The sequence below is a fragment of the Heterocephalus glaber genome, unplaced genomic scaffold, assembly GCF_053883595.1.
Source record: "Heterocephalus glaber isolate CG9 unplaced genomic scaffold, H.glaber_assembly_v1.0 deba00001608, whole genome shotgun sequence".
Classification (NCBI taxonomy): domain Eukaryota; kingdom Metazoa; phylum Chordata; class Mammalia; order Rodentia; family Bathyergidae; genus Heterocephalus; species Heterocephalus glaber.
The window spans coordinates 40,247,756-40,275,016 of record NW_028258379.1 but is presented as its reverse complement, the minus strand read 5'-3'; the positions used below and the strand labels follow the sequence as shown (position 1 = coordinate 40,275,016).

The 27,261-nt window shown below is 57.2% G+C and overlaps 2 protein-coding genes across 21 annotated transcripts in view; one reads left to right on the top strand and one right to left on the bottom strand.

Moving 5' to 3' along the window:
• Positions 1–24: 24 nt before the first annotated feature.
• On the top strand, positions 25–13,842 carry Xrcc3 (X-ray repair cross complementing 3). 3 transcript variants are annotated; one of them, XM_004837468.4, is made up of 8 exons: positions 25–191; positions 955–1,082; positions 2,259–2,396; positions 3,004–3,216; positions 4,376–4,530; positions 6,049–6,261; positions 6,344–6,369; positions 6,527–13,842. In XM_004837468.4, exons 2-8 carry the CDS (start codon positions 1,028–1,030, stop codon positions 6,753–6,755), a joined length of 1,029 nt encoding a protein of 342 aa, XP_004837525.2. In that variant the 5' UTR covers positions 25–191; positions 955–1,027; the 3' UTR covers positions 6,756–13,842. The 3 variants fall into 3 exon arrangements, with proteins under 3 accessions (XP_004837525.2, XP_087051296.1, XP_087051297.1); XM_087195170.1 differs by having other exon boundaries at positions 25–1,082; XM_087195171.1 differs by lacking the exon at positions 6,344–6,369 and having other exon boundaries at positions 25–1,082; positions 6,486–13,842.
• Klc1 (kinesin light chain 1) overlaps positions 5,010–27,261 on the bottom strand; it is a 65,215-nt gene continuing 42,963 nt past the window's right edge. For 4 of the 18 annotated variants that reach the window (XM_087195167.1, XM_087195160.1, XM_004836885.4 and 1 more), the window contains 10 exons: positions 27,023–27,124; positions 24,824–24,997; positions 24,593–24,692; positions 22,699–22,748; positions 22,542–22,609; positions 21,085–21,193; positions 17,003–17,164; positions 11,239–11,369; positions 5,454–5,520; positions 5,010–5,356 (listed from right to left, as the gene is read on the bottom strand). In XM_087195167.1, coding sequence (XP_087051293.1) covers positions 5,354–5,356; positions 5,454–5,520; positions 11,239–11,369; positions 17,003–17,164; positions 21,085–21,193; positions 22,542–22,609; positions 22,699–22,748; positions 24,593–24,692; positions 24,824–24,997; positions 27,023–27,124 — 966 coding nt within the window. In that variant the 3' untranslated portion in view covers positions 5,010–5,353. Of the gene's footprint in view, positions 5,357–5,453; positions 5,521–7,526; positions 9,409–11,238; positions 11,370–12,004; positions 12,544–13,102; positions 13,154–17,002; positions 17,255–21,084; positions 21,194–22,541; positions 22,610–22,698; positions 22,749–24,592; positions 24,693–24,823; positions 24,998–27,022; positions 27,125–27,261 lie in introns of those variants that run through there. The other 14 variants (XM_087195164.1, XM_087195162.1, XM_004836887.4 and 11 more) reach the window with 9 other exon arrangements.

The window sequence follows — 27,261 nt, the reverse complement described above, 5'->3', positions numbered from 1 at the left end:
GGTGAGGGCCGGCTTGGGCGCGGTTCGCCGCTCTCGGGACGACTTCGACTTTGGATTGGTTAATTCGTCAAGCCACGTAGGCGTCGCTTTCTTTCTGATTGGTACGGACGACTCAGGACACCCGGCGTTCATTGGAAGAGAAGGCTGAGAGGGGCGGGACGGCGCGAAGAGGCGAGCGGAGCGCGAGCGAGGTGTGGCGCGGGCCCTTAGTCTCGGGACTTCGGGGGAACTTGGGCCTCCGCGGCGGGCGGGAGGCTACGCCGGAGCCGACCGGGAAGGCGGGCCGGGGTCAGGGCGTCAGGGCGCGGGCGCGCGGGTCTCTTGCCGAACCGCCCCGGCCCCCGAGGCCCTTCGGCTGCTTTGGCCCGGGTTTGCTGCGGTACCGGCGCGGGGCGATTGAACCCGGAGCCTTTGACCCCGGTCTCACGAAGTCGCCGACGTTTCCCGGGCTGGGCTCGAACTCGCAGCCCTCCCGCCCCAGCCCGCGCAGCTTGCTCGAGGGGGAGCCCCAGACTCGCCCGCCCCGCCCAGAGTCCTACAGTCCAGGGCACCCGGCCGCTGATCGGGCCCCAGCGGCGCCCCGGGCCGGGCCGGCCTCCGAGTTCTCCCTGCTGCTCCCTCGGTCCAGGCCGCCACGGCCGCCGGCGCCCTTATCCGACGTCAGCCGCCCCGCGCCGCCCCGGGCCTGCCGCGCTCCGGGGTGGGCACTGGGGCCTAGGCAGCGCGTCCTGGAGCCCAGCTTCCATCTGCCCGCTCGAGAGCGGGCGGCTCCTGTGACCCGGGCCGAGTCACCAACAGGCAGGCGCCCCTCCCAGGTCTCCATAGAGACGCCCTGGGGGACACCTGGGCGCCGCGGTTTGTCTGCCGACGGCTCAGGGCCGAGACCCGGGACCTGGGCGTGGCTGTGGCCTGAGCTGGGCTTCTGAGCTGCCCGCCCCTTGCTGGCCCTGACAGCGCCCCAGCCCAGCGCCCACGACGGAGGCACCTACACCCGCCTGGGCCCGGGAAGCCCGTCACCCACGAGGACATGGAGTTGGACCAGCTGGACCTGAACCCCAGGACCCTCGCGGCCGCGAAGAGAGGTGGGCTCCCTCCTCCCGGGAGAGCGCTGTGCAGAGACCAGAGGCTCGAGGAAGACAGGGCCCGGCCGGCCTGGGGCCCTGATCCGAGGGACACCGAGGGTTGTGGGCAGGAGAGGCCGGACTCCCGCCCGAGGCCGCTGCCCACTGCCCTCCCAGTCCGCCCGAGTTCACAGCTGCTGCTTCCGGTGCTGGCTGGGCGGTGCGGAGTGGGCGGGGCCTTTGCACCGAGCTCTCCAGCTCTTCTCACTCACTCTTCCGAGACAAGGCGCCCACTGCGCTCCCCGCCGCCCCTCCGAGTGCTGAAGGGTGGGCGCTCCCCGCGTGTGTGCTCCCCGTGCAGGGCTGTGGTCCTGGTGCTCCCTCCGGGCCCCGCGTGTCTGTGGGCTGCTGGACCCCGAATACCGTCCAGTGCCAGGCAGGACTCTGCCGTCCCGCCAATCCATCCTTGGTGTGGCGTCCTGGCCTCCTGCTCAGCCCTCGGGGTCACAGAAAGACTGCTGCAGTGTAGGGACCGAGGGGAACAGGCCTGACCTCCCCTCGCGCCAGCCAGGGCCCTGCTGCTGGGAGCCGGGCGGCCCGGCAGAGCCTCCCTCCCGAGGCTGTTTTGACTGAAAGGGACCCACCAGGCCTATCTGGCTTCTCTGTGTGTCCGCCTCTTTCCTTGGGGTTGCATTTTCTTTTTCCTTTTACCCAGCCTGTGCTCTCTCTGCCCAACCTTTGGTGCTGTGTCCACACAGTGACTGGATCGGGGGCGGTTTGCATCCTCTGATGATGCAAACTGTTGTCCCATTTTTGGCGAGGGTACTGGAGGGTGAACGACAGCCCCAGCTCTTTTTTATTTTACTTTTATTTCACTAAGTCACTAGGTTTCCTAGGCTAGGCTCAAACTTACGATCCTCCTGCCTCAGCCTCCCTGGGTGCTGGGAGTGCAGGCGTGCGCCCCCATGCCCAGCTCATTGTCCCCCTTGAGGCTTCTGGTGGAGCAGGGTGGCAGTCACCTTGCCTTAGCACCTGGGCCCCCAAGAGGCAGTCCCACCCTTCGCCAGCCATTTGTCATTCTCGGATTGCCTGGGGTGCCTGGGGTCCCTGCCCCATTACCCAGCACTCGGCTCAGCGCCCCGTCGCCCCTCACCATGTGTCTGGTGTGACCAGCCATCCTGTGGCCTCTGGTTTCAGCCAGGCTGAGGTCTGTGAAGGAAGTCCTGCACTTCTCGGGACCTGACCTGCAGAGACGCACCGGCCTGTCCAGCCCGGATGTCCAGCGCTTGCTGACAGCAGCTGCCTCACACCTTCGGGGCCAGTGCACACTCACAGGTGGGCGGGCGGCGTGTGCGCCGTGGGGCTGGGTCCTGGCCTTGCCAGTCCTGCCCTGCCGGACCATGGTCCTGGTGTCCCCAGAGGGAGCGGAGTGGACGGTGCAACTAAGCAGGATGGGGCAGCAGAGGGACAGGCCAGGGTCCCCCATGTGGGGCGCTGCGTCAGTAGGACTGGGCCTGTCCTCTGGGAACCCCTTGCACCTGGCCGGTGTGGGGCCCTGAGTCACTCGGTGGCCACTGCTGCCGCCAGCATGGGACTCCCCGTGAGTGCCTGGCAAGTCGCCAGGTCCCCCAGGCCGAATCCCACCCTGCCCCACCCCAGGGTGCAAGGCTCGGAAGGCTCTGGGTGGCCTGGCCGGGGCCCTCACAGAGCAGCCTCTGCCGCCGCTGATGGGTATGGACACAGGCCCTGGGGCCCTTGGGGCACAGGGCCCCTTCGAGCCTCCTTGTGCCTGCCAACGTTTTCCCCAGCCAGCCTCGGCCACGCAGAGCTGCCCTGTGGCCCTGGGCAGAGCCACGAGGGGTGCAGTCCAGCGGCCCTCACACTGGCCAGGGAGCACTGGGCCTGAGCTCAGCTCTCGTGACTGGGCCTCCTGTCCCCGCAGCGCTGCAGCTGCACCAGCAGAAGGAGCGCTTCCCCACGCAGCACCACCGCCTGAGCCTCGGCTGCCCACGGCTGGACCGGCTCCTGAGCGGCGGGCTGCCCCTGGATGGCATCACGGAGCTGGCAGGCCGCAGCTCGTCGGGGAAGACCCAGCTGGCGCTGCAGCTCTGCCTGGCTGTTCAGTTCCCGCGGCAGCACGGGGGCCTGGAGGCCGGTGAGTGCAACGGGCCAAGGCCCTGGTGTTTCCGGCTCATCTGCCTGCTCTGCGCTGTCCCCTGCCCTCCACTCTCACTCCTTTTCTCCCATGCCTTTGTTGTCCTGGTATGTGCTGGGGACGGGCCCAGGGCCTCACTGGGACGCTTGGCAAGCTCTCCACAGAGCCACTTCCCGGCCCCTTTCGAGACAGGGTCTAAGCTGCCCAGACAGGATTCGAACTCCGTTTTCCTGCCTCAGCCTCCAGAGTGGGGATCACAGTCGTGTGCCACCACCCTGCACCACTTCTTTCCCATCCCTGCCGGCCTGGCACAATGAAGTGGGTCTCCTTGGGGTCTCCTCAAGAGCACCGACGGTTTCCACCTCGAGTCCAGTTTATTTGGAGTCTCTTAGGAACCACTGCCTGCCTGGGATAGTGCAGATTCACGTGATTGGGTGCAGTGCCCCTGTGACCTAGGGGTTGTCATGTACAGCAGAGCTGACGTTCAGCCTTGAACACATGAACACCCAGCTGCCCCAGCACCACTTGGTGGAGAAACTTCTTTCCCCACTGCCTCATCACTGGTGGGGTTTTTTTTGGTTTTTTTGGTACTGGGGATCGAACTCAGGACCTTGTACTTGAGAGGCAGGCGGTGGAACCACTGAGCTAAATCCCCAGCCCAGCACTGTTTGTTTTTGAGACAGGGCCTCGTATAGTTCAGGCTGGCCTGGAAGTCACTGTGTAGCCCAGGCTGGCCTCAAACTTGTGGCAATCCTCCTGCCTCAGCCTCCTGAGCGCTGGGATCACAGGCTGTGCTACCCGCCAGCTCCCCAGCATCACTGTGGGGACTCGCTCGCCTGCAAACATGGGGGCACATCGTGGTGGCCAGGCTCTCGCCAGCTGTGGACTGTGATGTGCTTCCCAGCCGCGGGCACTGCTGGGGCTGCCACAGAGTCTGAGGAGGGCCCAGGACACTGCTGCTCCAGGACCAGGTCTCCTGGTTGCAAGGGGGTGGCCTTTGCAGAGCCCTGGACCCTGGTGATCCCCACGCTCCGCTGCCTGCACAGGCCCGGGTGGGCTGCAGCCCGGCATCAGGACAGAGCACTCAGCTCCTGCAGAGGCCAGTGGAGGGTGGGGAGAGTCCGCAGCAGACTGCACCCTGGGCACTCTGGCTCTGCAGGTGCTGTCTACATCTGCACGGAAGACGTCTTCCCCAGCAAGCGGCTGCGGCAGCTCATTGCCCAGCAGCCACAGCTGCGTGCGGATGTCCCAGGCGAGGTGGTCCAGAGCATCAGGTTTGGGGACCAGATCTTTGTCGAGCATGCTGCTGATGTGGTGAGTCTCTCTTTGGGCAACATGGACATGGGGCTGTGACCACGCTGCCTGGGTGGAGGACACAGAACCTTCGGGTGGGGGTCCCGCTGGAACCAGGCCTTGGAGCCCAGGCAGAGGGCGGGAGGGGCTGAGCCACCTGTGGCCGGGCAGCGGGGCCTGGCTGTCTGCCCTGCCACACGGGACACAGCCCCGCTCTGAGGCCCTTGTGCCTCCCGCCCCCGGCTCCCTCTACTCCTGCGGCCCCCGGGAGGGCAGGGACAGGGGCTGCCTCTGGAACAAAGCACTGCACCCCTCACGGCCACTGGCTGCCGGCCACCTAGGGGCCCTGGCTGAGCCCAGCAGGGCCATGCAGGGCTCCTGGGGGGTGGGGGGTGGAGTGCCGAGCAGGAGGAACAGGGATGGCGGCCGCACCCTCTCACACCCGGTGTCCGGGCCGGGCAGAGCCCAGTTCATGCTGTGGAGGAGAATCAACTAAAGGATGAGGGTATAAACCTTTACTTTTAAAAACTTTACAATAAAATACATCCTCACACACGCAGGGAGCTAAGGCCTGAGGGGTGACATGGGAGGCCGAGCAGGTATGGCGCAGTGTGTCCTACGCGTGGCCCCCAGGGACAGGGCAGTGCCCGCTGTCCTGGCCTGGCCACACCCCGAGGCCTGAGGCTGCGGTGGTTGGTAGTGTGGCCTCCCTGGCGCAGGCTGGCGACCGAGCACTCTGGGCCACCGAGGGGCCCCATCCTCGCCCTGGCCGTACAGGGCCAGCTCCGGGCCGCTCACGGTGGCGGCAGCTGCATCTGGCGCCCTACAGCAGGCCAGGCCCGGTTCACTGCGAGAGAGGCCGCGGGTCAGCGCTGGCTGGACAGAGCCTCCCGGGGCTCCCCTGCCGCCCAGCCCAGAGCGAGCCCTAAGAGTGCGACACTCACGTTGGTGCTAGCGTCTTCTAGGCTGCTGCTGTCGTTCTCCACGCACAGAGGCTCCGCTGGGGATGCCCTGGGGAGAAGCACAGACCGCGAGTCACTTTGGGCCAGACCTCGGTGCCGCAGATGACGCTGGGCTTCGGGCCCTGGGCCGTGTGCCTGGGCTGTCAGGTCTTGGCCGAGGCCTCCCGAGCCTTGCCGTGCACAGCCCCCACCGCTCCTCTCCATGCTGCTGCCCTGTTGCTGCCCTCAGCAGCCACCGCCCAGGCCCAGGACCACGGCATGGCGGCCCCAATGTGTGCAGACAGCCAAGGCATGACAGGTCCACTCGGTCATGTGCAGGACAGCCTGCCTGACAGTCACATCTGGGTGAAGGCGTGTCTGCCTGACAGCCAGGAGAGCCAGGGGCAGAGGGGGTGGCAGATGCGTGGGCCTGGGTGCCGGTGTGGTGAGGGGGACGAGCAAGGGTCCAGGGACCGAAGCTTCTGGAGCTGGACCTCGGTGAGGGGCACAGGGTGTCTGCCCCAGGCGGCAGGAGGCAGCCCACAGGCCAGCGCCCCGGGTCAGCGTCTCAGTGACCCCATGACGCCTGCCCCCGCAGGATGCCCTGCTGGAGTGTGTGAGCCACAAGGTCCCCATGCTGCTGTCCCGGGGCCTGGTGCGCCTGCTGGTTGTGGACTCCGTGGCGGCCCCGTTCCGCTGTGAGTTTGACAGCCAGGCCTCGGTGGCCCGCGCCAGGCTCCTGCAGTCCCTGGGGGCCACACTGCGGCGGCTGAGCAGCACCTTCCAGAGCCCCGTGCTCTGTGTCAACCAGGTGAGCCCGGAGGTGTGGGATGCGGGGCCAGGTAGCCTCTGCACTGCCCAGGGCCACCACACTGACCCCACTGCTCCTGCAGGTGACAGAAGCCGTGGAGCAGCCGGGGTGAGTGCTGGTGCCACTGTCCCTGTGTGCATCAGTGTGTGTGTGTGTGTGTGCGCATCAGTGTGTGTGTGTGTGCATCAGTGTGTGTGTGTACACAAGCACTCGCACATGGGCAGCTTCAAGCACTAGTGAAAGGCAGCGTCCCCTTCTGTCCCAGCCCCCAGGATGAGCGCCTGTGCCCAGCCCTGGGTATCACCTGGGCCAACCAGCTCCTCGTGAGGCTGATGGCCGACCGCGTCCGCGAGGAGGAGGCCTCGTTGGGCCCATCCGGCCACCCAGCCCGGACCCTGCGGGTGGTCTTCGCACCCCACCTGCCCCCTTGTTCCTGCTCCTACACAGTCAGCGAGGAGGGGGTGCGGGGGGCCCCAGAGACAGCGGCCTGCTAACGTGGGGTGGCTGCAGAACAGCGTGGCCAAGCTCCTGAGAAGCCCGATTCTGACCAGCCAGGAACACGATCACCAGGGTCTCCCATGACAACAGCGCCACCTCCTCTGGAGAAGAGGGTGCGGGATGGAGGTGCCCTCTCCTCCCAGGTCTCACCCACAAGCTTGTTGGGTCTCAGCATTTGTCCCCACACTGGGGCCTCGGAAGGACGGATGGCTCACCAGGGCTGGTGGCTTCTGGGGTCTCCAGGGTGCCCTGCTTTCTGCGGTCTCCATGACTGCCCGGACAGGATGAGCAGCCTTCCTGGGCTACCAGCACCTCCCATAAAGGCCGCAAGACCTGACTCCAGGCAGCCCACCCCAGGCCACAGCGGGCTGTGGAGACAGCTTAGTGCAGGGCAGAGGACATACTGTGCTGACAGCTTGTGAGAGGGACCTGTGGGAACAAGCCATGTCCGCATGCCCACCCCACAGCCCTGGGATGGGACCACTCGTCACCGTGTGATGGACATGGTGGCAGCGCCCGGTACTTTGCTTGGAGGCCTCTGTCTGCCCAGCGCTGCCACTGACCTGCAGTCTCCTCCCCACTCTTGGGCGCCTGTTCTCCCACGGCCCCGAAACAGGACAGCTCTCATCTGCAGGGCAGGACGGTCACCAGCCACTCAGCCACCTGTGCCCTGAGAGTGACCAGCTGCTGCATGGCGCCAGGGCTGTGCTGTCTGGGGTTCGGTTTTTATAGAACCGTCCTTCTGCAAGAGTGCGGGGACTGCACAATAGGAATAAACATTTTATTTTGGCAATTAAACACGGACAATTCAGAACGACCTTCTAGGTGACTCGCATCAATGATGAGAAAACAAACCGCAGTGCCAGAAGGACACTGCAACCCCTCAAGCTCAAGCTCCCCAGGGCCTGGTGCGTCTTCAAAGCCACAGCAGCCGGACAGCCCCAACCCTCACTGCACAGCACACAGACAGGAGTGGGTCACACACCTTCCCAGGACAGCCCAGGCCATTATGGCAGCGGTACCCGTCACGTGCTGAGCGTGTCACGACAAACGCTGAATTTCCAATGGCCTGATCTGCCAAGCAGTGTTCTGACCCCAAGTGACGGTGCAGTTTTGTTCTACAGTGCTGAGGGGGGAGCCCAGGCTCTTAACACTGAGCTGCATCCCCAGCCAGAAGGTTTCAATCCTAGAAAATTTTTTTTTTTGTACCAGGGATCAAACTCGGGTCCTTGCACTTGCGAGGCGGGCGGCGGAACCACTGAGCTAAATCCCCGGCCCTTCAATCCCAGAAATTAATCCCTGCAACCCCAACACAGAGAGTAAGTGCCGCGGGGAAGCAGCCCACGCCGGCCTCCACAGGTCAGCCAGCGAGGGCACCACTGCGCACACTGCTGCGAGCCACATCTGGCCTATCTGCTGCTTAACGTGTTTATGACTGTGGTGAGGAAGTGCTGTGGCTCACACAGGCCCCGTCACTGTGAGGGACAGTGGAGAGCCTTCTGGAACATGGGGCCCCCACACTACGGCACGGGCCAGAGCAGCTCCCGTACAGCAGTCGCACCTCTGCCCTGGTTCCATGGAGGTGCATCTGCACCCAGAAAGCTGGGGGCGTAAAACCCAGTTCTCTGGGCTCTGTTTACTCGCGTGGTGCTCTGTCCCTCCAGGGGACTCTGGGTTTCAATGCAGCACCCTCTCCCAGCTGGGGACGGCAGTGGCACCGGGCCTCCCCCGAGGCCTGCGACACCTTGCAGATGTCTGTGGGGAGTGGCTGCTCACCAGACTGCTGGGATCGCCTCCTGATCCTTGGCTTTGCGCTTCCGGTGGAGATAGCGCGAAGCTGGAGCAGGGCAGCAGTAGGCCTGCCCCGTGCAGTCAGGGACAGGAGGTGCCACTAAGTCACCTGGAACGTCACGTCACCCCAAGTGCAGCCCCTGGGGCCGGACCCCAAATGTGCCATCTCTAGCCCTGGGCCCACATCCAAGCAGCTGGGCCAGTGCCACAGGCCCCACGCAGCGGAAGATGGCCAGGTGTCAGACTGAGCAGGCCAAGACCGTCCCCGCGGCCCAGACAGCCACTTGGCAGTCCGCTGCACTTGCCGCAGTCGTGCTCTCCCAGCCTTCAAGACAGCCTGCCACACTGCCTGGGGTGCACCGGAAGGACCCATCAATACCCAGCGTGTGAACAGGTGTTGCAAGTGGAAGACACATGTCCAGGCCCTCAGTGTGCAGGGGCCCGCGGCTGCAGTCACCAGCACCCCGTGGCCTCGAGCAAGCACCTGGGCCGGGAGCCCCCGTCCTCCAGTCCCTTCGCCCCGCAAGGCCCCACCCGAGCTGTCTGCCCTCTGCCGCCTCTCCACTTCCACTGAGGCAAGCCCACCATCCCAGCTGACGTGCTTCGGTTTCTTGGTTTACGGATTCCAGACCTAAGCAGACGCTGGTGGCAGGACAGCGGGTGGCGACGCTCGAGTGGCTGGGCGCAGCGGCTGAAACTGTCTGCCTCTCAGGCTGCTGCCCACTGCAGTGCCCAGGCACATGGCCTGCGGAGCCCAGGGGTCACCGTCCAGCAGGCCTGGCACTCTGTTGCTTATCCAGCTCTGGCCAGACCCTCAGTGGGCCAGGTTAGTGTGGCTGCCACACAATGATTTCGCTCCTGCGTGAAAAGCAAATGGGAAATTTATACCTAACCATACTACCAAGAGTGCCAGCCCCACTCGATCTCAGGCCTCACAGCGTCAGCTGCCCAGGGCCCAAATATGCACACGTGGACAGCAAGAGACCAAAGGCTAGGACTGCATCCCCACAGGCCTCTGCAAAACAAACGCTGGCCCTGGGCTCGCAGGGTTGCTGCGAGGGGCCCGGAACTTGCAGAACACGAGGCCCTGGGTTCAGACTCCAACACCAAAAACCCATCCTTCACTCAGAACCAGGAATGCTTACAGCAAACAGCTGGCACCCTGCAGTCTCTAGCTTCCGCCCGAGGCCTGGAGGAAGAAGCACGGCCTGTCCTGACGGCCACATGCCATCACCTGGGTCTGCAACACCAAGAGGCCTGCTGCCCGGCACCTGAAGGGCCGGTTCTCCAGCCCCCCAGGGCCTGGCCACAACCCACAGCCACACTAGAGGTGCGAGAAACACAACCTGAGCAGGCTGGCTGTGACGAGCAGAGGCCGGGGTGACTGAAGTGAACCCTGGGACGGTGACAATGTACAGTGTCAGTCGGGGTGCAGGTCCTGAAAACCTTTACAACACGCTGTCCACGGGTTAGTTATTAACTTACTGGAGCCTAGTTAACAACTAGCCAAGCGCTGACATGGTCACAATCAACTGCCCAGGTCAAACTGGTGCCGCGTCGGGGGTGAGCACCCCCACCCACCCCGCAGCCACAGCAACAGCCAGTGGGCCAGGGGGCCCGGGGGCCTCCGAATCCCACACACCCAGAGGCTGGCCATGCTCCATGCTGCACCCACACACAGTCGCGCAAGAGCAAACGAGTGGCACATCGGCCAGCCGGCAACAGGAGAGGCCAGGGCCCTCGGGACAGCTCCTCCTGCCTCAGCCACCACCTCCACACTGCTGCAAGGAGCACAGAGCCCGAGGGCACAGGTGGAGGGCAGCAGCCCCGGGCCATCACAGGCTGTGGGTGGCAGCAGGTCTCAGGGTGCAGGTCCCCAGTGACACTGAGGGCAGTGACGGCAGCTTACTCTGAAAAAGCAAAGTAATAAAACTGGAAAGAACAAAACTCTACTCAGACAAGTTCCGCAAAGGAGCCCGGCCCCGAGCTGATCAGAACTCTGGCCACAGGGTGACCCTGGGCAGCGGGGACCTCGGCCCTGAGGAGCCAGGCCTGTGGCGGAGGTCCCAGCAGAGCGTTCAGTGGAGCAGGACAGCAGGGCGATGGTGCTGTCTGGAGACTCCAGGACCAAGCCTTGGCCTGTTACAACACACCTCACCTTCTTGAAAATCTAAAGCAACAACTCCTTATGACAAAGCCACACGATTCCAGCCTCTGTTGAACACTGCTTTTCTCCCCATAGCAATAACTGCAAGGGATGTGATAGTTGTAGCTGACATCTGACCTCTGAAAGATTAAAATGTCAAAGAGTTTAAGCTAATGCTAATTTACAAATAATGCCTATCTACAGTAAACATGCTCCAGTGCCAGGCTTTGTAATATTAAATCCCCACTTTTCACTGCGAAGGCTTTCTTTGAACATGTTTTTAAAAAATCAAAGAACCAGGCTGGAGATTTAGCTCAGTGGCATCGCATCTGCGTCCCAAGGGCAAGGTCCTGAGTTCGGTCCCCAGTACCAAAAAAAGAAAAAGAATCAAAGAACCCTATGAATTTCTGAAGCCATCAACCTTTTCGGCCAGTGACAGGAAGCTACTGGCTCCTTCTCGTCCTGTCCTGGAGGCAGCGGACAACCTCCTGCGCATGCCCACTCCACCTCCACAGGTTGGGCCTCTGCAAGGGGATAGTTACCCGGGGTTCCTTGGCTCACTCTCTCGTGAACTTCCTCCCTTCAGCTTCCTAACCAGCTTCTCACTGCTGCGTCTAATGGAAGCCCGGAGTTTGCTAAAGGAACCACTGCGCTTTAAAGATCCAGTGCCGTCCTGAAAGAAACGTAAACAAGCGTGAAGCTGCAGGAGGCCCTCCCCACCCGGCACAGACGCCCAGCCCAGGGCTCCCATCCTCCTGGCGCCAACAGAAATCTACGGCTTCTGACTTCACTAGAGGTCACCCCGTGGCCATGGAAACCCTGACATGAAGCGCATTCTGACAGAGGTAATCACAGCCCCAGAGGCGGTAAATTACACTGCCGATCTGGGACCAAAGCTAAAAGTCTCAAAAACAGGCCGGCCCCATGAATGTCAAACATGGAGGCCCCAGGAGGCCCCGGCCAGCATGCTGTGCACACCGGGCCTGGACGCCAGGGCTACCAGAGCGAGCAGCCCACAGAGCTCCCTCTCCGCCTCCCCCAAGAGGAGGGGGCAGTTTCATAAGTGTCCATGATAAATACGGCTGGAAAGTTAAAATGCTCGCTTCATACAAGTAACTGAAAACCCTCAGACACCTTGTGGGGAGAGGTGAAAGGAGGGGCCAGCCGCAGAACGGACACCTGGCAGAATCTGGCCGCAAACTCGAGTGGGATGCGCATGACGCGTGGCCAGTGGCACAACAGTGCCAGCTACCGGCACTGTGGTGTTTCTGGGAAGAGAGCAGGGCACAGAGCAGACGCAGACACGGGTCAGTTGGAGTGAGTTTATTAGAAGTTAGACAGACAGATACACACGTCACCGGGCACTTAAAAGATTAGCAGAGAAAAGCAGAACTGCCGAAACTTCACACAAAGACTACACAGCAAATCTACTTCACACGTCCTGGGGAGGCCGGGGCAGGGCGCCACCAGGCCTCTGAGTACCACAGGGACGTGCAGCACATGCCTGACACCTACAGCTCAGCGACTGTCCACAGGTCACCATCATGCGTGACTCTGTTAACTACCTGTTATAAGAGGGAACAGCTAATCGCTCTTAATTTAAACTCGTAGTACACAGGAAGTGGAGTTTATTAATACAGTGGGAATTACTAAGTACATATCTGGCAAAGCTACATGTATACAGAAACCAGAAACCCCCAAGAGGACAGCAGCACCGAAAGGAACGGCCAGTCACACAGGTGCAGCTCTGCCAAGCTCCTAGGGACCGAGACAGCAGGCAGCGCTGGAGAGAGGGCCGGAGAGGCCACCCGTCGTGCAGGAGCAGTGAGGCACGCGGGCGGCTAGGCCTGTCGACAGAGAGGAGAGAGAGCGTGAGCCAGAGGAAGCAGGCCTGCTCGCGCGGCTTCCAGCACAGTATTTCTAGGTCACAGTCTCAGCAACATCGCGCGCTCAGTGCTGGGCCCAGGGTGTCCAACAGAGAGAGCCGGGCCTGCGCTAGGTCACCCAAGTGCAAGTCGTGCTTCAGAGACGGACTGGCACTGGGGAGCGATCCCGATGTACCGTCAAAGGTTTCACAAGCTACTGTACGCAATGGAGACTCGGCAATGAAAACCACCTGTGGGTGCCACAGTGGGGCTGCACATGAAGACCGTTCATTACACTTGTCCTGGCTCATCTTGAACTGTGAGATTCTCCCTGAAATCAGGTCTGACTTTCATTCTCCTAAAAACACTAACATCTTAGATCTCAGGAATTTTAAGAGCCACTGACTTTACGAGTCGATAGCACATAGCATGCAGCTGATGACTTCCCCAGGCAGCCAGGCTTCCGGGCCCTGCCTGGGTGGCAGCTGTGGTCCCAACAGGGGCACAGCCAGCAGGGCCTGCCCCGCCCGCTCGGACTCACCATGGGACGCTGACCAAGTCACTTAACCAGCCCGAGCTTCATCTTTCTCATCTTTAAATGGAAAAATAAAACTTGTTACCAATGCCTCCAGAATGATGGGAGGACAAGAAAACATAAGTTCCCAGTGTTCTTAGAAAAGGGTGCAGTGCTGAGTGCCCTGCCGTGCAGCTGTGCGGTCCCTGCACTCCGGTCCCGGGGCTGGGGCACTCTCAGCCCTCACTGGAATCTTGGGCCCGGGGAAGATGCGCCTCCCTCCCCAGTGCACAGCGTGCACCTGCGCTTGCAGCGGCTGCATGCACACATGGGCATCAGTGAGCCCAGAGCCTGCCCCTCTCTGTCTGCTGGGGGTGGCTGTCCCTCGGCGTCCCCCCAGCCCTGTGCTGGCCCCAGGGACCTGAGGGAAGCAGGCAGAGGGCTGGGCGCGTTCTGACGCACCTTCTCGGCCATCAGATACAAACTGCACAGCGAGCTTCTCAACAGACCAGCCGTGCAGCGTGTGGACTGCCCCATGCTGTCACCTTTGTACAGTACACTCACGTGTGCAGTGCTTTCTTTGTTTGGATTTTTTTTTGGTGCTGGGGATCTAACTCGGGCCCTTGCACTTGTGAGGCAGGCGGCAGAACCACTGAGCTACATCCCCGGCCCTGCAGTGCTTTCTTAATCTATTTACTTTTTCTTTTTTTGGCATATTCTAGTTATCTTCCTAGTATAATTTTCCAAAAATAAAAACCTCTTTCTAAGTAATGGCTATTTCCTTCCCCCTGAGCCCCAGGTGAGAATTTACTGTTAGAAGCTCACAGCCTTCTCAGCACGGGAGTCGACTGGGGCTGCATCTGCCCTCAGGGCTCCTGTGTTACCATGACGACACCCAACAGCAGTGCGGAAGGGCCCGGGGCCCTCGCCCGGCACACGCGCCCTGCTCAGTGGACACAGAGGCCCGAGGACAGAGCCAGGGGCCTGGTCTTATGCAGAGTGGGGCTCCTCACCACGGCACCTGCGTCCTGTGAAGGCCACGTGAGCTCACACTTGGGGCTCACAGGCAGCCCGTGTCAGGGCGGACACACCGTGACCTTGTGGCCCTACCCCACGATCTGGGCACACAGAGCCAGGGCTGGCCGGAGCAGCTACTCAAGCCTCAGCTGCCTGCGCTGTGACCACACTGTGCTGTGGTTTTGATGCGATGTCTGAACACTGAGAAGAACTCAGCTTCTCACCCTGTGTGACTGAAAGCCACTGTGTTCATCCCTTCCATCCTCTTAGCAGTTGTCTCTGCTAGGCTGTGGCTGAGAGAACAACACCTGAGCTCCCTGATGTAGCAGTTTTCAGTGTTTTAAAGAGCACTGAAATCTTTTTTTAAAAAAAGTAAATAAGTAATCCCAGCTAATGGGGAGCCTGAGGCAGAAACATCTCAAGTTTAAGGTCAGCCTAGACAACTTAGACCCCATCTCAAAATAAAAAATAAGAAAGAGGGCCTGGGTGTAGCTCAACTGTAGAGCACTTGCCTAGTGAGTATGAGCCCCAGATTTAATCTCCATTACAGGAAAAAAAAAGTTCAGAATCTTATGCAAAAATCCCAATATAAAATGAAATTTGAGTGGCATTTTCTCAACTAAATGCATAGCATGTTCTTATTACCATAAATTAAGTCAGGAAGAGCAAGGAAGCTACCCTTTCAAACCAACAACCTGAAATCTAAAGTTGGAGTGACGGGCACAGTCTTGACATCTACCTCGAGGGCCAGTGTATTTCACTCTTCCCTCAACTGTGTATTACTGAACAAACCTTTGACACGTGTGTAAGTGGTTGCCAAGGGTAACCTTTTTTAAGCCGCTGTATGATCTCTGGCAAGTTTTCCTTTAAACAAGCAGCAGGAGAAACTGTTCTGCCCTCGGTACAGAGACAAAGCAACATGCACTTTGGTGTTCAACTCTAAAGCAAACTTGACTCTTCAGATGGACTCCACTCACTGCTCGTAACGCCACCCCTTGCAGCTGACTAAAAAGAAACTGGCCAGGTGTGCTGGTGAGGGCTGTGACCCCAGCACTCTGCACTGCTGAGACAGGATGATCACAGGTGCGAGTGAAGCCTGGGAAATTTATCAGCTTAGCAAGACCCTGCCTCAAAATAAAAAATAAATAAACGGCTGGGAATATAGCTTGGTGTGAAAGCCCTGGGTTCAATCCCCAATAATGCAGGGCTGGGGATTTAGCTCAGTGGTGTCGTCACCTGTCTTGCAAGTGTAAGGTCCTGAGTTCGATCCCTGGTGCCAAAAAATATATAAATAAATAAATAAATCCCAATACTGCAGAAAGGAAAAAATAATCCCAAGTGTGTATACTGCAATCACTACCTTATTAAAATAATGAAAATGCGCTTTGAAAACAAAAAATCAAAAGCCAGGGAGCACAGTGCTGCCTTGGCCAACAGAGCCAAGGAGGACGGCGTGAGCACCAAGGCCGCCCTGTCCCCGGAAGCTCGGCCTGGCCCCCTCCCAGGGAGCTGTGCAGCTTCGCACGTCACAGTGCAGCATGTCCGACGGGACATGTCCACGTTAAGGGCAACAGAGGAAACAGACACACACTCAGGGGAATGCGGCTGTCACCCAGGCCTGCGGGGGAGGTACCCAGCAGACCTCCGGGAGCCCTTAAAACAGAGTACAGCTCTGGGCTGGCGATGATCCCGTCTCAGGATTCGCCTGAGTGTGGACCTAGAAATACTGCCTCAGAGAACGTCCCCCAGAACCTCATCCAGGAGTCACTGGACACACGGCTTCAGCAGCCCAAGCAGCAGGGCCCCCAGACAAAGCATGCAGGGGCCAGAGTGGCCAAGAGGACAGGACACAGCTCAGACAGGACCGGCACAGGCAGGGGCCTCCCAGCCTCACTGCAGTTTGCAGCCACTGCCGGCCGGCTGGTGCCATCAAAGCAAATGCTGATTGGCTGGCTTGGCACAGAAAGAACCGAAGTAAGAAAACTGACAGGTAAAGATGGTCCAGAGAATGAAATTTTGGCTTCTAACATTTTTTACAAAATGTTTGGTCAGGACATTAGCTCCTGCCAAACTGCTACAGCTGTAAAAAATTCTGAAGAATAAAGAGATTGAAAATATAAGACTGTAAGAAAGTCCCAAACTAGGCCTAACCACACCGCACAATTACAGTTCGTCACACTGCACAGTAAGGACCTCCATGCCTATGTGCGCTAAACCCTGCATCCAACTCTCCCTGCTGAAGCAAACTTCCAAAGACATCAGCTCAGTGTACACAGAGCCATCCACATGTCACAGAGCCCGAGGGGACAACGGACCACCACTGGGTACAAAGCACTGGGGACAGCCCGGAGAGCTGCGACAGCCAGGCGGGGCATGCGACCTCTTGGGGTCTGCCTGTGTGAATGACAGCCAGAGAGCCCAGAAGCTGGGTGAGCAACAGGGAAGAGGGGCTGACTTGCTGGACCCCAGGAGGGGGGACGCGTGATGCTCAGGACTGAGCAGGACAGCGGGAGAGTAGCCACCACCCTGCGTTTCTGCTCATGAACTGTTCTTTTCTAAAGCAAGTTCCAATTAAAGAGCTTCTCCCTTGAAGGCAATTTAACCACAGATCTAGAGCCAGCGAATGAGGTTAGGGCCCTGAGTTAGCAGTGAGGCAGCAAGTTAGCAGCGAGTTAGTTGTCTGCCAGGCTGAGCCTTGAGCACGGTGAGGCTCTGAGCAGCCAGGACCCTCAATCAGTATGAAGTGCTCAAGTGAGGGCTCCTAAGGGGAGGAAGTTACCCCTCGGGAGGAAGAGACTTCACAGTTAGCGAGCGAACGTTAGGACTTAGAGAAGCCTCCCTGCCACTGCACCGGAGGAAAGCGGGGCAGGCGTGGGACAGGGACGCCTGCCAAGTGCTGTGTGTACTTACCCCGTTCCACTCTACGCTCATACTCACTTCCTCCCCTCCGTCAGCGCCGCTCTCGTACTTGACCACGTCTGAGCTGAGGCTCTCCCGGCTCCGACGCTTCTCCGTGCTCTCGGGGTCGTTGAGCACTTCAGCCACTCTCTGTTTGTGAACAGTGTCGAGGCCCTGGCAGCCAGGTGGGGGAGGACCGTTAGCACTTCCGACTTAGTGGAGACCGCTCAGACGCGTCCACGTCCCCGGGGAACAAAGCCGGTTCTTAATCACGAGAAGGAAAAATCGGAACAGTGGCTGGGCGCCGGGCAGGAACCACAAAACAGAACTCCTAGGTGACAGTGACGGGCTTGGGCCACAGCGCACACACTGCCAAGTTCAGGCAGGTGTTACAGGACTGCGCTCTGCACCCCATGTAAAGTTTCATCTCAGACTAAAAAGCTATAAACAAATACAGAGCTCTTATTAATGACTTGTAAACTGAAATATTTAGAAGGAAGTACACTGATGTCTAGAAATTATCTAGAATGCTTCAAAAACATCTATCAATAGATGTACGGACAACTGGATAGGATAGATGCGATAAAAGTATCTAAAATGTTCACGACACAATCTCAGTGACAGTGACCGGAGAGTAAAATTCACTCAACCCTTGTGTATGTCTGAAAAGTTTCACGGATGCCAGGGAATCCCCAGTTTTGTTTTGTTTTGTTTTGTTTGTACTGGGGATTGAACTCAGGACCTTGTGCTTGCCAGGCAGGCGGCTGCACCACTGAGCTAAATCTCTGGCCCAAGCCCAGTTTTAACTTAGAACCCTAGAGTTTCTGGCTTCCAGACCTGTCTGTGGCTGAAGACGCAGACATGCCATCTTCTAAGCTCGCTGCGGATTTACAAGAGGCAGCTCCCGAGCACCCCAGGAAGGGACAGGTGGAGGGAGCCCGCATCCGACTCTCAGTGGTTCTCGTTCCAGCAGAGCGGCGAGGCACTGACACCCCCAAGTGTGTCCTTGACACCTGCAGGTCTTCCCTGCCGCCTGGACTGTGACCCAGTGGGCCTGACATCCTGTGTGGACGGATGCTTCCGTGCCGGCAAAGCCTCTCACAGGCGGGTGGGACACTCTAGGCCTTTCTCCACAGGCTGCGGCTGCTCCAACTCAACTGTACTCTGCCCGCTTTTCTAACACGATCTGGGTTCCAAAGCAAGGCCTGGACGGCAGACCCCACGCCTGCTGCTGCATGCCACACACGTCACTCCACATCACTGCAGCAGCGCCACCCAGCAGCCCCTCACCCCAGTAAGTGTCCCCAAGGTGCAGCAGGCGGCCAGAAGGCTGAGTGCTCTCAGGATGAGGAGAGAAGGCCTCTGCCCACCTCAGCCAGGGCCAAGGGCTCAAGAGCGCCAGCTACACTTGACACCTTCTCTCATCACCGGAGGGGCTGTTTTGAAAGAAAAAAGCTCTAAGGTGTCTATGTGTAATTTTAGTCCAAGCTAAAAAGCAGCTGTAAGTTGACAATCACAAAATAGCCTACATGTATTCGTCAAGGAAAAAATACCCACACCTGCCTGCTAGTAAGCAAAGCCACCACTGTCGTGGCCCTGCACACATATGTGCATGTGCATAGAAACACAGACTCCTAACGCCAAGGACCGCCACAAAAGGGCAAGAATGAGGCATTTTCCTGTATTTTCTCTTCAAACTGTATTTCAACATAACTGCATAACCCTAGGATATGAAGGGTAGGACTTCCTTACAGAGTTCGAACTAATAAGCTAGTCAGTTCCAAACCGCAATGCAGAGAACTAAGTTAACAGCCTTCTGAGAAATGCCAACTGCCGGGGGGGGGGGGGAGCAGCCCAGTGCCACTCCGTGGACAGGAAGCCACCACCAAAGCCACAGGTAGCAGGGAGCAGGAGGGAGGGCCCTGCCTAGCCTGTAGCCGAGTGATGGCCAAGAACAGGCAAGGGCTCAGGTGGGAGATCTCGCTGCCATCCCTACTTTCTCATGGTCTGAAATTTTCCTGATAAAAGGTTAAGAAAAAGATAATTTGGGCCCTAACATCTTTCTCTCTTTTTTATCTATTCGTTTCTTTAAATTGGGAGCATCAGCATATCATCGGCACTGTGCGATCACCCCTGGGTTCAAACCTAAAACATTACTATCACCCCAAATGCAGCCCTCCTCTCCCCTCAGAAGCCACTCCCAGGCTCAGGCCCAACCACTGATCTGCTGTGCCTCTGGGTGATGCCAGGTGGGAACCACTCGCGCACAGCGTGTACAGGTCACATACTCCTGTGTGGGCTTCTGCACCGCTCTGCATGGCCCGTGTCACCGTGGAGCCACTGCTGTGCGCCGGTGGGCGGGCAGGTGAAGCTGCTTCCCAGTCCCCCACCTGCTCAACCAGCTGTGTGCACCCGAGTGAGTTTGAAGGGCCCTCTGCAGACTTGACTCCCCGGCCTCGGTCCTGTGCTCTCCATGGGCACCGGCTGCCCGGGTTCCCAGGCATGACGTGCATCACAGAGCCAGGCTACAGCGCGGAGGGCCACAGGGCCAGGCTGGGTGCACAGGTCTGCTCATCACCGTGGCGACAGACAGACCATGGGAGGCACGGTGCACAGGAACCAGCCCAAGCGCCTCCTAAGATCCACAGGTCAGGACTTGCTCTCGGTGCTGGCAGTGACTTTACAGGATGTAAGGACTTGGGGTAGAGAAAGCAGGCTCTTTGTTTGCTATGTTTTGGATCTGGGGTGTCCTCTCAAGCCCGTGTTTGGGACCTAGTGGGGTCTGCCGGTCAGCAGGGGCCCTGCCTCCTCCCACTTCCCGCCACAGGTGAGTGGTCTGCTTGGCCATGCATGCCCCTCCACGACACGGAGCCAACCATCCTGCACTGGAGCCCAGGAGCCCTTTCCTCTTCGCCCTGCTGCCTCAGGTGTCTGTCGGCACCTGGAAGCTGAGCACAGGCACACACAGGGTGGGCTGCTGGACCAGGCAGCACCCTGAAGGACCGTCGGCTGTGCTCCCCCACCGCAGCCACCCTGCAGTCTCCACACGCTGCGCGGCTCCCCGACTGGGGCGTTGACCTGGTCCCCATGCCCCCCAGCCATGTGCTCACCCCAGGGAGCCACCTCTCTTCTCACTGTCTCCTCCTGTGCACGTCTGGGCCCCAGCCCCTCGTCCACCACTTGGTTCACAAACCCCGTGCCTCCCTGTGTGCTCCCCCTCCTGCCTTCTCACTTCCTCACTCGTGTCCCTCACAAATGTTTTCATTTTGATGCATTCAATGGGTCAAGTTTTTCTTTTTCTGCCTATGTTTTTAGTGTTGTATTAATGGTGTTTTAAACAACGTAACCTGTGCAAACTAAAATATTAAAGAGTTTCTATGTTTTTGGTAGTCACTGGGATGGAACCCAGGGCTTCACACATGCTAGACAAGAACTCTCCCACTGAGCTATACCCCTAGCTCAAGACTTTCTAAATCAAGCCATCAATAAAAGCTGTACGATGCCAGGCACTGTGCTGCATGTCAGCAATCCCAGCTACTCAGGAGCCTGAGGCAGGAGGATCACAAGTTCAACCCCAGCCTGGGCAACTTAATGAGACCCTGCCCCAAATATAAAATTTTAAAAGTGCTGAAGTAGTAGCCCACTGGTAGACCACTTGCCTAGCATGCACAAGGCCCTGGTTTAAGCCCCAGTCCTGAAATCTCACAGTTCTTTTGTTTTGAGTTTTTTTTTTGCGGGGGGGGGGGGGGTGTTCTTGTTTTTTGAGGCAGGGTCTCGCTTTGTAGTTCAGGCTGCCCCTGAGCTCACTACGTAGCCCAGGCTGGTCTCGAACACCTAGTGATCCTCCTGCCTCACCCTCCCCAGTGCTGGGATTACAGGTGTGAGCCACCACACCCAGCTTTGTTTTGGTTTTTTAAAAGGGTCTCACTCTGTAGTTCAGACTGGCCTTGAACTCACTATGTAACCTAGGCTGGCCTGGAACTCAGTGATCCTCTTACCTCGGCCTCCCAAATGCTGGGATTACTTACAGGTGTGCACCACCACCCAGGTTCTGAATCTCAGCTGTGATGATAAGTTAGAGGCATCTGACTCACCTGCTTCCGTGACCTCATGGCGGCTTCTTCTAATGTTTCTGCAGCTTCAAATTTTCCTTGACGCCGGTAAAGTGCTCCAAGGTTTTTCAGTGTGGTTGTGACAGTTGGACTGTAAGGAGGAATGAGACAGAGCTATGAGGGTGTGCCTCAGGGCCACTGCCTGCGCACATCACCTAGGAGTCTGTCAGGCCCTGTCCTGGGGAGTGCATGCTGTAACTCCCCATAATCTTTGTATTTTTGTTTTCCTTTTTTTTCTTTCCCACTGTGGAACCTGCGTCAGTGTCAGCAGCCTATGGGCAGAGAGGTCAGGCTTATGGCTGGGGCAACAGCTGCTCTGGCATGGGACACCATGAGAGAATGCTCTCAAGAGCTTGTGGGTCAGGATTTAGCTCAGTGGTTCCGCCGTCCCCGAAAGACAAAGTCCCGAGTTCGATTCCCGGTACAAAAAAAAAAAGGGCTTGTGCTTACGCAGCCCCGCCGGCCAATGCCATCAGAGCCCTGCAGTGGCCCACGGCAGGCACATGCTGCGTCCACCCAGGGCCTGGCCACAGCAGCACGTGGGTGTTGTTGAGTGGGATGAGGGCAGATGGCCACAGTGCCACACGCACCCTCGTCTCGCACCAGAGCAAGCCCAAGCCTCGAGGCCTGGCAGCAGTGGATGCAGGTGGCACGCACAGGGAAGCACAGGGAGCTGGAGGCCATGACAGTGTGGCTGCATCCTGACGCAAGTCTTCCGGTCAGAAATCAACACAGAGCACTTGCAGAGCTGCCTACTCTCCCACTGGTGACAGGCATTCACCAGTGTGAACCACCCTAGTGTCTTTGAGACCAGTGTGCAGCAGTGAAGAAAGAAAAAAGTCCATTTCCCGTCTCAGGGTAACTGTGATGGGGGTTCCCAGGGGAACGGCGGTATTTATTTCATACTAGGGTCCAGCGAGTCTGCCTGAAACAGATGAGTGGGGAGCGGAGTGGTAAAGGAACAGGAAGTTACAGCAGCAAAACCGTGGCAGGAAGTGTGTCACTCAGATGGGGCTGGTGTGTGCCGGGAGCACAGGCTCAGGGCTTGAGCACCACTGCAGGCCATGGTGGGGCTCACGCTTACCCCCAGAGCTGCAAGGACAAAGGGCTGTGGTTCAGCATCACCCCTGTGGCCAGGGAAGCCTACTCCGCTCCGGCCTGGCCGCTTGAGGCCCCAGCGCACGCTTGCCCTAAGTGTGCTGCGTGGCTGCCTGCGGTGCTGTTTCCTCACTCAGGCCAGCGGCGCCCACGGACAGAACACACGCTACTGCAGCGGGGCCTGTGTATGCTGACCCATTTCCACGGACACCGGGGTTTCCTGCTGCAGGATCTGGGGAAAATTCGGAACTGTGCAACCACACACGTCTGTCCTTTCCGAGCTATTCCCACAGCCTGGTCAACTGCCTCACTGTGGGTTTTTGGCCGGACGGCAGACCTACCTATCAACTTTGCAGGCTTTGTACCAGCCACCATACTCTCCAAAGGAAGTCCCATCCTTCGGCTTTCCCTAAATTGTAATAGACAATGTCAAGTGAACAGTCGTCTTGAATCCAGGACGTCCCATTTTAAGAACCCCCAAAACGGTTACAGCCTTACCTTGCACTCCTCTCTTTCTTCAGCATGCATCCAAATGGGCTTATTTTCATCTAGAAAAGAGAAAAACAACCTTCTATGAGTTGAAGACTAAGCCTACTGGTCAGACACTGTCAGTTCTCAGCAACAACAAGGTCTAGGCTTTGGTTTTCCACGGCGCTTCTTAGCTACTTCTCTCCACTCGGACAGATCAGATGCATCTGGAGCAGAAGGCCCAGGGAGGAGAGAGGAAGCAGGTGCCGTTCACATCTGGCATCACAGCCATGAGATGCAGGCTCCAGGGTGCCTAGCAAGGGGAAGCGCCTGGGTCACCAACTGACAGGGTCGGGCCCGCACCTGCAAGTCACATAACACCCGCCAGTGCCTGGAATTTGAGCAACGTCACATTCAACAAAAATCTAAGAAATTAGTAAGATCTGGGAACAAAAGTAGAAAGATACAAGTCAATATTCCTTTAAAGTCTTAACTTACAGAACATTAACACATCCTACCAGGCAACCAACAGACCAATGCCACGGAGGAAAAAGAATTTTTTTGATACTAAGGATTAGCACAGAAAACTTCTTTTAACTAGAACCCAATTAACAGTTTCACACACTACCTGGAGCAGGAAGGAGCTAGAAAATCACAAGGAAACCAGTATTCCCCATGAGAATGTTCTACAACCCCTGGGAGATGGCTTGACACGCCATCAAGTCCGCAAAGCTCTGCCACTGGCTAAGGCTGGGAACGCCTCTGCAAACTGTGAACAAGTGGGTACGATGCAGCCCTGCACAGCTGTGTCGACAGCCTCAGCGGCAAGCCGGAGCCCATGGCGTTCTCGTGGTGAGAGGTTTACTGTCCATTTAGCAGCACATAAACAAAATGCATTTGGGGAACACATTTCCAAAAATGGTTCCTAGAAACTCTGTAAAAAAATTAACCTCTTCTGGCCAAGGTTCCGTGCTGCACGTCCTGGACGTGCCCTTGAGGGTGTCCCAGACACCGGGAAGAAACCGCTTTCTCTCCCACTGTCCCAATTCTCCCTGTGCCAAACCTCACAGGCAGGCGACACAGCGAGGAGTGACCGCCTGGAGCTGACAGGAACTCGGGGTCTAGAAAAACAACAGACACTCTGCTCCTGGCCTCCTGGTTTGGGCTCATTATTCTGATAATCTCAGCAGGCACTGCAGGCCATGAGAGAGCAGGATAAAGCCACAAAGGAGGGACAGTCCCGGGATTCTTCTTCCAGGGAGGTAATACATTCTGCAAATAAAATGCCCCAGTGGATCAAAAACTATGCATGTATATGAGTTAACCAGACACCCCTCTCCCTGCTAATGCTGAGGCCCCTGCAGACCAGTAACAACTGTCCTCGGTCTGAGTGCCACTCCAACACCTGATGAGGAAGATGAGCACACAGATATTTTAACTGAACAATTTAAACTCTGTAGAATATTTACTCCACAACTGTGTATTAAGCACCTACAATGTCTGGACGAACGGCACAGAGCTATGACCTTGGGCTGAAGGAGGGATTCGTACTTCCAACTGAGCTACTGGGGCTGGGCACAACCGGAGAAGCACTGGGGTGACACACAATCAGGATGGTGCGGGGGGCACACAGGGAGAGGCGGCCCTGTGCTCCCTGCCACGGGGTCCTCCCCAGCCGAGTTGGCAGCAATGCCCAGGCACAGGGCTCAGAGGACACACTTCTCACTGAGCAGGGAAGCAGCGAGTGAGCAAGTGAGCACTCAGCCTGTGCCACGTCCTCTCAGCCAGGCACCACTGAGAATGTGGCGACTTCCATCTAGGAAGCAGATGTGAAGTCTCGGGTCTTGCCTACTTCAAGCAGGAAATCCCTTTCTGAACACACTGTAGTTGTCTACATCTGCCTACAAACAGGTACGCTTCTTACCATCCACGGAACCGAACTCCCGCTCATGTGCACGAGTGAGAATCTCTTTGTACAGTGTTTCTGCTTGCTTGAACTTTCCTTGTTTCAGATAGCAGGATGCCTTAAAGTAAAATAAAGGATTTAGTGTCCTCCATGTAAATAAAACATGCATGTTTATCTGCAGTGAGCAGTAGAATGCTGGGGAAGCACTGGGGTCTGAGGGAGAAAGGTCCCCACGGCCCCCTCAAATACCAGGTTGTTCTTGGTCTTGGCCACATTGGGGTCGTCAGGGCCCAGTTTTGTCTGGTAGATCTCCAGGGCTCTCTGATAATAATATTCCACTTCTTCATACTTGCCCTGGTTCTGGCACAGTAAGGCCAAGTTATTCAACTGCTTGGCAACGTCAGGGTGATCCTTTCCCAGGACCTGGGAATAAACACTAGGAATTAGAAACACCGACTTATGTTACCACACCCACCTCCTGTCAGAAGCAGGCTTCTAAAAGGTAAATGGGGGCCAGGGATTTAGCTAAGTGGTGCCTCGCCTGCCTCGAAAGCACCAGGTCCTGAGTTCAATCCCTGGGAGGGGAGCGAAGGGGAGGGGAAGGGAAAACTGACAAACCTGACTCAAATGGCCATCATGACAAAAATAACCAGAATCTACTCCATTATCTACTCCTCCTTCTGTGTGTGGGGGGGGGGGGGTTACTGGGGATTTGCACTGTGCTACATCTCCAGCCATTTTTTTTTTAAATACACATTTTCAAAGCATCTTTATAAGCCAAAGAGGTAAGCAAGAGCCTCACTCAATTTTTTTTTTTTTTAAATACACATTCCAGCCATTTTTTTTTTTAATTTTTGAGACGGAGTCTAAGTTGCTGAATTGCCCAGGTGGGATCAAATAACCCAAATCTCTCTCATTCCTCCTTTACTCCCCAGCCTACACATTAAAACACAGCCAAGGGGTGCAAGCACTTTGTTGGTCTTCTCCATCAGTGTAACCTTGCACCCTCGCTAGGACAGTCCTGCTCAGGGACAGGCAAACACCCTCCGCACCCAAACCAAGCACTTGTCGCCTCAGACCTGCACCTCACATGCACAGTTCCTGGGAGACGCGCTGCCCTGCACGCACCATCTCCCCAGCTCTCTGGTCAGACGCGGGCCTGCCCTGGAAAGCCAACACCTAGCCCTCAGCCTGAGGAGCCTGTGCTGTCCCCTCTGTCTCACAGGACACCCTCTGCGGTCACCAGGTCTGTCCAGTGGACAGTGCTCCCAGGAAAGGACTAAGCAGGGGGCTCTGAACAAATGAAGAGGCAAACATTTGAATAAATTTTTGCAGGATTTTTTTCAGACAAGGTCTCACTAAGTAGCCCAGCTGGTCTCCAACTCCTGGGCTCAAGCGACCTTTCTGTTTCAGCCTCCTTAAGCAGCTGGGACTACAGGCATGTGCCACAGATCATCAGGCCTGTACATCATCTGACCGTGCTCTCATCCTTCTGTGCTCTCCCTAATTTTAAACCCAACCCACTCAACTTTGACCATTTTACTTTATAAATATCACCCAGATGGCACCATGATAAAGTATTACCTATAACATTTGACGATGCGCTCCTTTCAGTTTCTAATTCTTTGCCGTATGGCTCAAAATCAAGTACTCTCAGTATCACAGATAAACAATCAAAAGAATGTCAAACTAGGGGCCCGGGATTTAGCTCAGTGGTGCCACTGCCTGCCTCGCAAGCAAAAGGTCCTGAAATCGATCCTGGATACCAAAAAAAAAAAGTCCAATGAAACAACTGCCCTAAGTCATGGCATGGGCCTGACACCTGACTGTAACATCTGAACCTCTCTCGCTGCGGAGACAACCTTCCTAGTTTCCTCAACAGCCAGTCATAAAGGCAGCAGGTGCTGTTAAATATCCATGCCTCTGAAGCAAGGACAGCTCTGAGCTAATCTTTAGCTGTGAAAATAACTGCTTTGTTTCTTAACTTTGATAAGGCGTATGTGGTAAACTTATTTTTCAACAGTAACACGCATCTTCCTACTGACAGGCATACACCCTTGTTAAGTGCATTGTCAAGGGCTGGGGATTTAGCTCAGTGGCACCGCGCCTGCCTTGCAAGCACAAGGTCCTGAGTTCAATCCCTGGTACCAAATAAATATATAAATATAAAAAATACATGCAGTTAAGTGCATCGTCCCCAACAGCTCCTGCTGTTGCCCCACACCCAGGAATGTGCCATCATGAATACATGCTCCCTTAGCATGGGTCTCCAACGCTGCTTTTAGGGGCCAAATGGACTTCGTTCTGGGAGCTGCCCACCTTTAAAATCAGCTGTTTTCAGTTAAGTGATTAGCAATGACATCACAGTGCTCACTTCCCAAAACTTAAAGCTGAAATTTTTGTTCAAAAAGCTAAATCTCAGCAAGTGAGTCTTCTGTTGTTCCATACCTTTTCTCTGATCTCCAGGGCTCTTTTACACAGCGGCTCGGCCTCTTTATACTTCCCTCGCTTACCATACAGGACTGCGAGGTTGTTCAGCGTCGCCGCCACCTGCCAACACAGGATGCCACAAGAAATGTGAGACGTCCTGACGGGTGGCTGCACGTCGCAGACCCCCAGTCACAGCGCACAGTGAAGCACTCTCACCGGACAAGATGTGACTTCAGGTCAAAGACCAGCACAGTTCG

What these genes read in the sequence shown, in the direction of transcription:
- Xrcc3 (XM_087195171.1), top strand. Translation starts at nt 1,028, where the DNA reads ATGGAGTTGGACCAGCTGGACCTGAACCCCAGGACCCTCGCGGCCGCG. An exon ending in CCTCGCGGCCGCGAAGAGAG is followed by an intron (nt 1,083 to 2,258) that starts GTGGGCTCCCTC and finishes CTCTGGTTTCAG; the next exon opens with CCAGGCTGAGGTCTGTGAAG. An exon ending in GGGCCAGTGCACACTCACAG is followed by an intron (nt 2,397 to 3,003) that starts GTGGGCGGGCGG and finishes CTGTCCCCGCAG; the next exon opens with CGCTGCAGCTGCACCAGCAG.